Source organism: Rhinatrema bivittatum, chromosome 1 (genome assembly GCF_901001135.1).
Source record: "Rhinatrema bivittatum chromosome 1, aRhiBiv1.1, whole genome shotgun sequence".
In the NCBI taxonomy this organism is placed as follows: domain Eukaryota; kingdom Metazoa; phylum Chordata; class Amphibia; order Gymnophiona; family Rhinatrematidae; genus Rhinatrema; species Rhinatrema bivittatum.
Genome location: NC_042615.1, coordinates 291,608,276 through 291,622,463, shown reverse-complemented (window position 1 = coordinate 291,622,463; position 14,188 = coordinate 291,608,276). Strand labels below are relative to the sequence as shown.

General features: G+C 43.1%; 1 protein-coding gene across 1 annotated transcript in view; it reads right to left on the bottom strand.

The window, feature by feature from the left end:
- ANK2 (ankyrin 2) overlaps nt 1–14,188 on the bottom strand; it is a 573,506-nt gene that overhangs the window by 104,580 nt on the left and 454,738 nt on the right. The window contains 5 exon segments of the mRNA XM_029608082.1: nt 301–322; nt 3,069–3,101; nt 4,990–5,112; nt 7,909–8,034; nt 11,362–11,590. Of these exon segments, the coding sequence (XP_029463942.1) occupies nt 301–322; nt 3,069–3,101; nt 4,990–5,112; nt 7,909–8,034; nt 11,362–11,590 (533 nt within the window).

Genomic DNA, 14,188 nt, shown 5'->3' with positions numbered 1-14,188 from the left:
TCTAAACAAGCACAACAGCGTAGAGCAGGAACATTGGGGGTGCCAAGGAAAGTGAGAGGGGTGACTAGTCTAAGCATTTTTAGAACCACAATTAGCTGACAGGTTTAGCTGCAAATTACTCAACTGAAACAGTGCGGTCACTGTAAGTATGCATATTTTTATTATTGGCATTTATCATTATATTATACTATGACTGTTAGTAGTCTTAAGAAATGATGGCATTTAGCTTGCAGTCTCTCTCATGCTCATCTCTATACTTAGCTGAATTCCATACAAGCTGAATAATAAGGAGAGTCTTACGTTTTTCTGACATCACATCGGCCTACAAGAAAGAATACATATGAATAAATTGTTACCAACAAAGCCTGTGTTTTACAGAGGACATGCATTTCAGCCTCATGCTATTCACCATGAAGGTCTGCAGACCAGCCATACCCTGCATCTCAACACTAAGGGCACGGTTAATTGCTCAAGTTCGTAACCAATGTCCTCTACCCTACACTCCAACTTTACTTATTATTTATCCCATTATGCTTTATTTTCCTCTTACTGCTTCTGCTTCTATCTGAATATGTGGGGTCTTGAAAACTCATGCCCATTGTCATCTCTGGATAACATTTATTTATTCATGTTTTTTACCCACTAGGTGCTCATAATTCTTACAATGGTGCAATAAAAGCAATAAGTTTTCTGCAGGCCCACCTCTGACACCAGAACGTCTGCACCTGGAAATTAGTAGTTCACTTTGAAAAATGATGCAGTTCAGCCACAAATACAAGCTTGCAGTTGAAGTTTCTATTGAATTTTCTTACACTTGGTAAAATTTCTTTTTAAAAAAGGCAACACTAATCTGACTGAGTGCCCCACCTTCAAAATGCTCATATTGTTCTCTTTTTATGATTAAAAAAAAAGTCTTTGGTATATATATATTTGTGCAGTGCTTGACAGTGGGAGTTTTTATAAGCCAGGACATGGAGATAAATTTGGAAGCTCTGAGATCTGAGTGTCCAGCCTTGAGGGTACTTCATTTGAATCTAGCCTAATCCCAGATAAATGCTTCTCAGTGGCATGTATGGTTAGCATACAGCTAAAAGCAACAGAAACATGAACTCAACCCTGCCATATAGTCGGGTTATGAAGGGTATCCGGTAACAGGTATGCAGTGTATCCGTAACTTGGGGTGGAGTACAGCCTTTTAGGATATATGCAGTGAGTCTTCTTATAGCACACAAATCAATAACACATTTTGCTCTCATTAACCAGTTTCATAAACATTTTAATGAGACCAGCTGCTTTTTTTTTTTTTTTTTTAAAGGGGGAGGAAACCTTTTCACAGACAAATCCAATGGGCAGAAGACACTTGTACTGTCCTACAAATAAACCTGGCTTCAGGTTTTTGCATTGGTGGGGTAGCAAAATAGAATGGGGGATGAGTGAAGCAAGATAGTGATTCACTCGGGTAAACTCCCCTCTTCTGCCTGGCTAAAAGGTAGGTGCGGGCTTCCACAGTGGGACAGGAGTGAGGCACTCCCAGGGCCAGGGTGAGGGTGGGTGACTGAAACAATGTGAGCGATCTGCCACATGAAAGTTTTGCCAGCACGGAAGGCAGGTGCAAAGCCTGTGGGCTCTTTTCGTAGCCCAGGTCCCGCAGGCACATTTTGAAATAACCAGCCACGAGGTCTTTGGGTAAAAAGTACCTGTGGACTTTTCAGCTCTGTGGGCTGTTTGAGAAGCACCCCCAAAATGCAGGTTTACCATTAGTGCACTGTCATCATGCTGGTCAAACAAAATCTTTTAAATAAATGATCCAGAACAATATTGTTTGTATTATGTATGCATGCGTGCATATACAGTATATACTGTATATATATGAAACAAAGCTTAATATTTAAAACTATGAAATCAAATTGTGTGCCTCTACAGGATTGTATCCCGATTTGGACAGTTTGAAAATCAACCCCCCCCCCCTCATACATGGGTTTTATAACCTAAGTAGAACCTGTGCATAATAAATATGGATCAACAAAATAATTTTTCATTATTATGGGTTAAATGCCACTCCCTCCTCCTTGCAGTTGAATCAGCTGAAGTGGATTACGTTTTTCAAACACAAACCATGTTCAAGGCCCAGGGGACGCAACCTGTGGATGTGCAAACAATTCACATTCAAGTTGGATCTGGGCACATTTGAAGTTGGTTTGAGTTCAATGGAATTTACAGTTTTTGTCCAGATCCGCTATGGAAATCCATAAAGTGTTTCTTGGCGGATTTGGATAAAATTAGAAAGAAATCTGAAAAATCCAAAGTAGATCAGAAAACTTCGGATTTTCTGGAATTCCAAAATGTAAATCCAATGATTGGACAAAATCAACTTCAGATTTTTCTGAATGTTTCCTGAAAAATGATTTCACAAATCTATTTTGAAGAAGTCTGCTTTTTTCCAGTGACCACCCTCAAGAAACTAATGAGTGTGTAAGAACAGTAAAAACAAGTCCACAAAAGCTTTTATGGAATAAATGGCGCTGTTCCTAAAATAAGATAGGATTTTTTCCCCCCAGTGAATATCTCCCATTTTACTTTTTTTTTACCCTCATAAAAAGAACAATAAAAAGATATAACAGACTCCTAGGTAACCAATACATGGGCATTACAGGTAGGTTCTGCTGTTCACCAATTTCCTCGTGCAACGCAGTGCTCAAGGAACAAAGAACCAGATAATACTGAGGGAGAAAATACACAACTGCTGCCCATAATTGTTGCCTTTAATTGGCACATGCTGAGAATGTAGCATGCACATAATTCATATGGAGCAAAAAAAAAAATGTCATTTCCTATTGGTAAATACATAACTAAGAAATTACATTTCAGTGTTTCCCGCAGCACCCTATCTGCTGTTTGCTTTTCTGGACATGCTCTTATTGTTTGCGTTTGCTGTGGACACACTGGAGTAGTGGTTAGCACGTGGCCTATTTTAACACAGAGAAATCTGAAGGTCAGCCTGACTGCGTGTGAAGAGAAGTGAGCAGCAGCAGGCTCATGAGTAAGTGGTATTAGCAGAGCAGAATTACCTCATCGTCGTGCTCTTGATCTGACTCTGATTCCTTTCAGCCCCAGGGTATCATGCAAAGGGAGAAAAAAAAAAAAAAAAGAGAGAGAAGCCAGAGAGCATCGAATGTTTAGAAAAACAGAAAGAACAGGACAAGGGCAGCAGTTCGTTCAGCATGTTCAGCGGACAAGGAAATAGCTTCAAGTGCATCAAAGGTGCAATCAAACGGTTTTCAGAGGGCTAGGTAGACAGATGCAAGGGCAAATAGCTGAAATGCAAAAGCCAGTAGGCTCAAGGATAGCAGACAATAGTGCTACAGTGGCCAGTAACAGTACTGTGTGAGCCCATTCAAGAGACTGGACATTCATACTGACATTCTAGCTAAAGGACATTACCCTTCAAACAATAAAATCTTCTTTTTGCCCTGTGTGATTTATAGGTTACAAACAGTGGCATCTCTAGGCATCATTGCTGCTATTTCAACCCCCACCCTAAGTTTAGACAGCAGGGATCCAAAGGTCTAAGGTACAGCCTCACAGATTCTGCAGCAGGACTTAGAAAATTCTGAATCACACTGACTAACATTTTTATTTTACATTACAAAAATAAAGTCGTTTTCCAAACTAGCTATTGTCTGTATAATTTAATGCTCCTTTTACTGAGTGAGGGAAAGGCAATCTCAAGTGATTCTTGAGATCACTGGGATGGGGAGAGGAGGAGAGCGTGGGGGGGACCAGGGATGAAGAAAGGAAAGGAATGATTGGAGATTGGGGGAGGAGAGGGAGAAGGGCTGGAAAAGGGATGAGGAGAAGTTGAGAGGACTAGGGGGGGGGCAGGGGATGACAAGAAATGGAGAAGATTGAGAAGGAGGAGGGCATAATAGAGAGTAGATCAGGAGTCTGGGATGGGGAAGATATGTGATGGAAGGGAGGAGGAGGGAGTAAGAGGGGGATCAGAGGGGGTAGGATCTAGGATCAGAGGTTGGAGGAGTTCCAGAATCAGGAAGTAAAGAAAGGCTCCAGGACCTGGGGGATAGAATCTGAGATCAAAGGGGGAGGGTCTGAATTGCAGAGAAGGAAGGGTGTCCCTACTGTGCTCCATTCCTGCTCCCCCCTTGCTTCACTTCCCTAACCTCCCACCCAATCATAAACACACACACTCCCAGCCTCAATCCCTTATCTCTCACACATACACTACACTGCCCCTCTTCCCCGTTCCTCTCTCTCTTTCTCTCACACACATAGACTCGCCCCCAGCCAAGTCCCTCACCTCCTAAGCTCCCTCAAATGATCCGCCTTTGCTCTGTCATCTCTAGGGCTCACCACCTCCCCCTTTTGTCCCTGAATGACAGGAGGGGAGGGGATGCACGGGGGGGGGGGGGGGGAATACAGTAGCTCTTCTCTGGTCCGCTATGCCTGCTCCAGGTTTACCCCCCCTGCATGCTACCTAGGAAGGGAAGGACAGGGTCAGGAATCAGAGGGTTGTTTTCTGCTGAATGAGATTCAGCACAGCTGAAAAGCAGCAAAACCTCCGTCAGCCTGCTACTTTCAGATTTTGCTACCCTAGGCAAAGGCCTAGTGTGCCTATGGACAAGTCCAGGCCTGGTTATAAGGATGCATAATAACTGAGCATCTCTCTCTCTCTTAGCTCACCATTCTCTAGTACTGCAATCAGAACTAAGAAGGGTGAGATACAACATAAGAAGTCTGAAAAATGAGAATTCTAGGCAGAACACCATGTTCCTGAGAGCCACTTCCTATCATTGCACTCTTCAAGCCCTGAGTCACTTCTCCAGCCCCTCTCCAATCTCAGCATTTACCAGTACAGTAAGTACATTGTTTTTCCCATTGCAAATGATTTAGCAAATAGCAACTGCAATGGAAAGAATCTATCAGAGGAAGACAAAGATTCATTTGACAAGCTGCAACGCTGCAGTATATTACCTTTGTGTAAACTGGCAACATGATATTTAGGTTGCAAATGGCGTGATGCACCAGGCCTCGTGTAGATTTTGGCTCTTTCATAAAAGACAGCCGCCCACAAGGTTCCTGAGTGGTGTCCCGTACCTAACGACGATAAAGAGCCTTAATCCATATTTCACCCATTGAGAAAGAATATTCAGAGGCATTCATTAAAGCTGTTTAGGGAGATTAAGTTTTCATGAATAGAGCTGTAAAATCTGCCTACCAGGATGGCTTTTACTTTCCTGAGATTACAAAACTGTAGCAAAATAACAGTTGCAATTAGTAACAAGTAGTCACAGTTTTGTCTTACAAAATCTCTCCAGAAATCCACCCACACGTATAGAAGGGGTTAGTATTATTTCGAAAATTATATTTAGAGTCCTGGTCCCGCCTCATATGAACGTCTGTTCCACTGTTTATGTCTGGTGTGCTTGGGACCTCTGCTGGTGACACGTAAGAGTGACACAGTCTGAAAGGCTGGCTCTGATCTTCAGCATCCTGGGATTCTGTACCTGCTACTTGCACAGCCGGAGATCAACTCATACTACAAGAAATCCTCACCGAAAATGCCCTGTGCATTTGCAAACCTACTTGCGAATTTACGTTTTCATCTGCCACTGTAGACGATAATGCATTCAAGTAATCTTCAATATATTTTACCAAACTGTCCATGGCAGAAAGAAACAAGAGGGGGCTGGGCAGCAGAGAAGTAAAATTGCTCATAAATTATCAGTGTGATTAAGAAGAAGGAAGAGTGGGATAACGTGAGTGCTCTCCAGCATGATCTTAGATTCGCTAGAAAGTTGTGAGTGGCAAGTTTCTTAGAGGACCTAGAGACAAAGGTGACATTCTTGCACAGCCTCACAAGTCTTGTGCACATCCTTTACAATTTACTGGAAGGCACTGTATAACAACTTTCATAAAAAGATTATGGCTGAATTTTGGCAAGGAAACTCATAAGATTTTTTGTTTTTTCCTAAGTTTCTACATCCTGTCTTTTTGTCCACAGTGTCATTATATAACTGCAGATCTCAAGCCAACATATGGCTAGTTAAAGCATGTTCCTCTATTTTTTTTTTAATATATCTTTATTCAAGAGACAGCATATAAAGCTTGTTTTTTGTCTTCCTTTCATATTCAACATAACATAAGAACATAAGATATGCCATACTGGGTCAGACCAAAAGTCCATCAAGCCCAGTATCCTGTTTCTAACAGTGGCCAATCCAAGTCACAAGCACCTGGCAAGTATCCAAACATTAGATAGATCACAAGCTACTATTACCTATTAATTACTGTCATAGCAGTTTATGGATTTATCCTCTAGGAACTTATCCAAACCTTTTTTTAAACCCAGTTACAATAACTGCTGTAACCTCATCCTCTGGCAATGAATTCCAGAGCTTAACTATGCACTGAGTGAAAAAGAATTTTCCTCGATTTGTTTTAAATGAGCTACTTGTAACTTCATGGAGTGCCCCCTAGTCCTTCTATTATCTGAGAGAGTAAATAACTGACTTACATTAACTTGTTCAAGTCATTTCATGATTTTGTAGACGTCTATCATACCCCTCTCAGTTGTCTCTTCTCTAAGCTGAACAGCCCTAACTTCTTTAGCCTTTCCTCAAAGGGCAGCTGTTCCATGCCCCTTTATCATTTTGGTCGCCCTTCTCTGCACTTTCTCCAGTATAACTATTTCCTTTTTGAGATGCAGTGACCAGAACTGCACACAGCATTCAAGGTGTGGTCTCACCATGGAGAGATACACAAGCATTAGGACATCCTTCATTTTATTTTCCATTCCCTTCTGAATAATTTCTAATATTCTGTTTGCTTTTTTGATTGCCACAGCACACTGAGCCGATGATTTCTTACCACCCAGGAAAGAGATGCCTTACCACCCAGGAAAGAGATCTAGGCATCTCTTTCCTGGGTGGTAACTCCTAAGATAGAACCTAACATTGTGTAACTACAGCATGGGTTATTTTTCCCTATATGCTTCACTTTGCAGTTTTCCACATTCAATTTCATCTGCCATTTGGAAGCCCAATCTTCCAGTCTCACAAGATCCTCCTGCAATTTATCACAATCCGCTTGAGATTTAACTACTCTGCATAATTTTGTATCATCCGCAAATTTGATCACCTCACTCGTTGTACCCCTTTCCAGATCATTTATATATATATTAAAAAGCACAGGCCAAGTACAGATCCCTGAGGCACTCCACTGTTTACTTTTTCCACTGTGAAAACAGACCATTTAATCCTACTCTCTGTTTTCTGTCTTTTAAGCAACTTGCAATCCATAAAAGGACATCACATCCCCTAGAAGCCTCTCATGTGGGACTTTGTCAAACACCTTCTGAAAATCCAATTTGTTTTCCGGCCAACAGACATTTCTTTTTTTTTCCTGATTTTTGACGAGTTTTGAAACTAGAAAAAACAATCTTGCAATGTTGTGAACCCTCAGAAAATACAGCAAATGGTCTGGCCCAGTGGCTCACTGGCAATTCAATATGGAGGACTTGAATTCGATTTCTGGGTCAGGTCTTTTGCTCCCCAGGTCAGCGGGAGCTAGAGATTGCCATGGAGGAAGTCACAGTCACCAGGCAATGCTGATGTCAAGTGGCTGGATTCAGGGCCCATGGATTCCAAAAGGAGTCCCGGTGCATGTCCCCGGTCAACGACTGCCACTGCAATGGTTGGGTCAGGTGGCTTGGGAGGGGATAGAAAATAGGGTGGAAAAATCCCCAGATAGTTGTGAATGCAGTTTTGTGGTGCCCCTGTTCCAACCCAGCTGGAAGCTCTAGAAGCAGGAGGAAATTCATGAGCCCACCCCCATCTCTACCAAAAAAAACAAAACAAAAGGGAAAGAAAACACTGCAAGTGACAACATTACCTTGACAAACAGTGGGAGCCTGTTTTCTTTGAAGGCAAAAAAACTGAATATGTGATGCTGACCACTCTTGGTTAATGGTACCAGATTGCCAAAGCAATCTACATAGATGGGTTTTCCTTCCAGCACCTATGATAAATTAAAAATAATAATAAACATCTCTTTATGGATTTATTTTTGCTGTCATTTTCTTAAGCTGCTAATATGAAGAGAAAAAGGAAAACAGTGCTTCTGTTCTCTTGCATGACAATCTGGAATTTTCTGAGAAATATCTCTGGTATACAACCTTTAGCTTGCAATCTACATATTTTCTTTGTCAAAAAAAATCTCAAACAAATATATTTTAAGAGTTCTCAGAAAAAAAAAAGAGATGGTTTATCTTCTAAGTGAAACCCAGGGCCAGAATTCTTCCTCTGGACCAGGTGTGACCAACTCCAGACCTCAAGAGCCACAAATAGGCCGGGTTTTCAGGGTATCCACAATGAATATGCATGAGGGGGATTTGCATGCACTGCCTCCATTGTATTCAAATCTGTCTTGGGCATATTCATTGTGGATACCCTGAAAACCAGGTCTGCTTGCAGCTCTTGAGGACTAGAGTTGGCCACCCCTGCTCTCAAGACCACGAGCCTGATGGTTGGGAAAAATACTTGGTGGTTCAGGCCCTGGCTGGCCGTTTCTATGGAAGGAGTTTTAGGCTGCACTAGTGGCCGGCGGTAATGCTATGTACTGCCATGTAGGGCATCCAGGTTTGATGCTCAGGCATTAACAGCCCACGTCAGCTGGAAATGGGAACTCTGCAGAAAAGGGGACTTTCCTGGGAGACGGAAGTAAGGAGCAATTCTCACTTGATGACAAATGGGTGCACGTACATACCGGGATCTGAATAGAGCCATGGCTTGTGTCCCTTATAGCGGAGCTTGCAAAACCTGTCCCGGGGATTCCAACAGCCAGTCAGGTCTTCAGAATATCCACAATGAGGATGCATGAAATAAATTTGCAAATACTGAGCCTCCAAGTTTATGCAGATGTATCTCATGGCGATCCTGAAGACTAACTTGACTGACTGAGGGTTCCCAAAGCAACTTTGGGGAAGCCCTGCTTACAAGATTGTCAGGGCAGTATCTAGGCTTGCAGAAGATTGGGCATTAGGGGTGGGGTGGGAGAGGGAAGAGTTGAGGAAAACCCTTCCTCTCTACGAGCTCCAAGATAAATTTAATTACATGTCTGGGTTACACTGCAGTTCTCTGTTAGTAGGTAGAGACTCAGACAATCCTTTTTTTATCCATCTATTGCAATTTCTGTTTCTTCTGAGACTGGAATTGCAAGTCAGTGAATAAAAATGAGACTATCTCATCCTCTCCCGACTGATATACAGTTTTGTGGTAACCTTATCCAGACCTCCCGCATCAATATGGCACTAGGGCTTGGGCAAATAGGCTGCCACCCCACACTTTTGAGAAGGTTTGTCAGCCAAAAGATACTAATGGCTTAAAACAGCATAAGAGCTTTAAAATTGCTTGAAAGACTGAAGTTATTAATACAACAATATTGTATTATGATTAACTATCTTCTGAATGTTGTAGCCACTTGACTTTGTGGATATATTTATTTCATTTCTGAAATTAATTTTCCATAGACATCTTTGATTTGACTTATATCCGCCGGAGGTCAGATGTGCCACGGATATTTACAGAGTAGTGTGTGTTCAGCTATCAAATTAATATCTAAATAAAGCAGGCAGGCAGCTAATACATAAGAAAATAAGAATTGCCATACTGGGTCAGACCAAGGTCCATTGAGCCCAGTGTCCTGTCTCTGACAGTGGCCAATCCAAGTCATAAGTACCTGGCAGATCCCATGAAGTACAGCTATTTCTTGTCACTCTCTCCCAGGGATACTATTAATTTTTGTTTTTAGTTGCAGCTTTAAATTGTACTGGCAGACTTGAGAGATCATGTTTATATCATCCGATCCAATCATCACTTCGGGTCAAATTTCTGTTTGAGGAAGGGGTATACATAACATAACATATAGCAGTGTTTCCCAATCAGTGTGACTTCTGGCCTGATCAGGTGTGCACAGATAAGTCCCCACTGCCTGATGCTTAGATCCAGACCAGCTCCTGGATTCTGTTCCTTGTGGCTCTTAAACCTATAGGAGAACGTGTAATCATGTATGTCTCTTCTTCCTAGATACAGCACAGGCCCTGGAATGTGGTAATTAATGGGCAGCAGGCAGGGCAGATACCCCAGCTCACACAGCACCTTCTCATCTTCCCCCTCCTGAGTTCCTCCTTTGAGCCCTTCTAGGCTCCTTCTTATCCCCAGGCTGAGTTAGTTGGGGAGAGATTGTGCACTGAGCACTGGATGTGATTCATTCTGAGTGTTGGGAGCAAATTCTGGCAGCCACATGAGGCAGCCAAGGAAACTAAATGAGCCGGTTGCTCGCACCATATACTAACTTCCCCGTTCTGATGCACTGGTGTAGAGAGGGAACTGGCCCATTGTGATGAGTTCATGTGTATCTCCACCCCCTCTCTCCCTTTGGGGCCGATGCAATAATCTTCGCGGAAAGTGGGTGCTGACTTTTCAGCGCCCGCTTTCTTAACGCACACATGGCGCCTGCAAGGGAGGCGCCATGCAATATGTAAATTAGGGGGTCATGCTAGGAAGGAGCCGCTAGGGTCGCTTGTGCGACCTTAGCGCCTCCTTGCTAACGCGACCCTCCGTGGCTGCTGGTTATGAAGACTGATGCCGGAAAACTCGGCCTCGGTTTTCATAACCTGCCTGTCTGCCAGGCAGGCGTTAATATCTGAGCGATAAATGTGTGTCTGAGACGCACATTTATCTTTTTGCGTTTGGAGTGAATGAGTAATAGCCTCATTCACTTGCATTTGCATGTGATGAGCGCTATCCCATTCACTCCGCGTCAGACGCACGTTAAATAGGCGCTAATCCCCCTATTGCATTAGGGGGTGGATTAGCTCCTATTTAACCCGCGTCCGACAGCGGGTTAAACAGTGCGCTCATGTGAGCCCACTGTATTGCATCTGCCCCTTTGTTGTAAAATTTGGAAGAGAGACCGGTGGGGCTGATAATGCTTCCCCAACTCCACTGCCGCTCAGTGGAGGTTGTTGTGGCACAGAACATTTTGGTTACTGTAGGTTTGCCTTGGGCTTGAAAAGGTAAGGAAACATTGACATATGTTCACTGTGGCTGCCGTGTCAGTCCTGAGGAAGGGAGTACTACTTCCTGAAAGCTAGTCAAGAAATGTACTAAGTTGGTCCAGTAAAAAATATCACAATATGTATTTTTGATTTTTATTTGTTAACTTTTATTTCCATGCATTTCCAGAGAGGGGGCAGCAACTGCAGTTTTCAGATGCTACTTGATTTGATTTTAAATATACAGACACCTCATTTTGTTGTCCACGTCAGCATGGCGCGTATCGTACCTCAACATCCCTGCTCCTGGCAACTTCAGCAAAGTTTTCCTGTTGCTCTAGCGTCTTGTCCACCTTATCGTCTGTCATGCAGAAGCATCGCAACCGGGCTTCAATGGGGTCATGGGATTTGGCAAAGACGACGAATTTGGCCATGTAGGGCACACAAATGATCTCCCTGTATACTTGGCTGGCAAAAGTAACAGACTCCTGGATCTGTCGACAATCTATCAACCAGAATCTGAGGAAGAAAATGTAGGGAAAAAATTAGAGTGGGTCAGACAGGTCATGCTAGTGCAGCATTTCCGGCAGCGTGCTAAAACATATGTAACACAGAGGTACTATCCATCATTATCATTACAGAGGTCTGCAAGCCAATACTGAAACGGAAACTCCCCGGGGGGCATATCGGACATGGGACTTCACCAGTCCTACCTCCCTCCTCCAGTGCCACCAATTCACCATGATTCAACCACATGGCTTTCACTCATTCTTTGCTTCGACCACAGACCCTGGTGATGAAAGCCTCGGTAAATCAGCTGTCTTCACCAGCAAAAGGGTATAATTTCATTAAGGTCCCTAACAAAAAACAGTGCTAATGCACTTTTCAGCCTGCACAAACTAACCTATATGCAAATAGAAAGTGCCCACATAATTTGAAGATTTGGTTGTTATCTGGGTAAAGAGAATGCGTGTACTTCCAGTCATCTCAATAAGGTTGTAAAGTACGCTGTACGCACATATACAGTTTTCTCCCCTGACCAAATTATGCTCCTCAGAATGCTTTTACTTATTTATTTTTGCTGCAGCTAATAGTGCAGATGTTGTGAAACTGTGCATGTGCTTTTAGACAGACGACAATTCTCTTAGACATATTCAGCTATTGCACAGGTATCAATCCCGCTTTTACCCATGTAGATCCCCACTAAGCCTCTGAAAATTAACCTTCTAGGAAGTAATTTTAACAGCCATCTGCAAGGGGGGGAATAGAAATTTGCTCACAGAACTCAGCTTTCTGAAAATTGTGCACCTGATATGCATAGAAGCCTGTGGGCACCTACTTTTACCTGCGGTATTAAGAAACATTCTTGTGTGTAGGTCCAGGGAGGGTTTTGGACTTATGCGCATGCTTTTGCATTTTCAAAAGGATGCATAGAAGTTTTCCTGAAACACCCCTCCCCCCAAAAAATCTATCCAGACAAATTAGCTGGTATAAACGTGTGCAAGCAGTTGTTCTAGATTAATTTTCAAAGTGAAAGTGCACGTGTAACTTTCAAGTTGAAAATTAGTGCAAAGTCCGAGGCTAAAAATGACCAGCAGATTTTGCACTGATGCGGGCAGCCTTAAAATTACCCCCCTGACGTATGATAGCTGTCTGAGACCCATTTTATTTCTTAATTAAAAGCAAGCAGACTGTCAGTGGATGTTTCAGACGTCTCAAGGAAACACTGGGAGTACAAAATGCTAAAATCATTCTCATTTTTCTAAAGATTTTGCAGATTTTCTCCTGCCACAAGCAGCAGAACGTAATGCCTCACGTCATCTATTTGCATATGCTGTAGCACTAGCCCTGGCAGCACTGTATAATGGCGCTTTTATTGGAGGTCTAGGAAAGAGCCGGAACGGTGTGTCGCTGCACCTAGCAAAAGGTGCTAAAAGCTTTTCATGTGGGTTTAAGGCCCTTCACATAAAATCAAAAATAGGAAAGAGGATTATAAATTATTTTAAACACCCACCATCACATTTAAGGTGTAAAAACTGTAAAAAATAAAATAAAATAAATAAAAGTGCTATGCTGGGATTCCCATATGGAAGTCATTTTATTAAAGCTACCAAATGGATGTTTTGGAAATCCTGTACTAGTACTAGTGAAGCTCGATGAGATACTATTGTATACATCACTGGAGGGCTCATTTGCCTGGTTTATTGCTACAAAAAAATAATGTCTGCATAAAATAAAGATGCCTGAGCTCTACGACAGGGCCCCAGTGAGCACTATTAATACACACCAGTAGAATATGGACAGGGGTGAGTTGGTTGTCATAGTGTATCTGAATTTTCAAAAGGCATTTAACAAAGCTCCTCATGAGAGGCTCATCAGGAAATTAAAAAGTCACAGGATAGGAGGCAATATCCTACTGTGGATTGGTACCTGGCTAACAACAGGAAAAAGAGTGTAGGATTGATTATTTCTTTCAAAAGAGAAAGGAAAATGGTGCACTGTCCCAGGGATTTGTACTGGGACCTGTGCTTTTTAACATATTTATAAATGATTTGGAAAAGGAAGCGATGAGTAAGGTGATCAAAGTCTGGAACCCCCGCTGAACGACCTCCTGCAGTCGATCTCCTGCCGGCGCCATTTTCCGTACGGAAAACGATTCGCGGCAGGAGATCGCTCCCGGACCCCCGCTGGACCCCCAGGGACTTTTGGCCAGCTTGGGGGGGCCTCCTGACCCCCACAAGACTTGCCAAACGTCCAGCGGGGGTCCGGAACGACCTCCTGCAGTCGAATCGTGTTGGTCTATGGCCGCCGCCATTTTGCAAAATGGCGGCGCAGAATGGTGCCGGCTGAAGACAACACGATTCAATTGCAGGAGGCTGTTCCGGACCGCCGCTGGACCCCCAGGTAATTTAAGGCATTTGGGGGGGGGTTCGGGAGGGTGGGGGATTTAATTTAAAGGGTCAGGGTGGGTTTTAGGGGGTTTTAGTGTGCCGGTTCACGATTTTAATGATTTTCACGATACTCTAAACACCCAAACTGCGACGATACGATTCCCTCCCCCTCCCAGCCGAAATCGATCGTTAAGACGATCGAGGACACGATTCACATCTCTAGGAA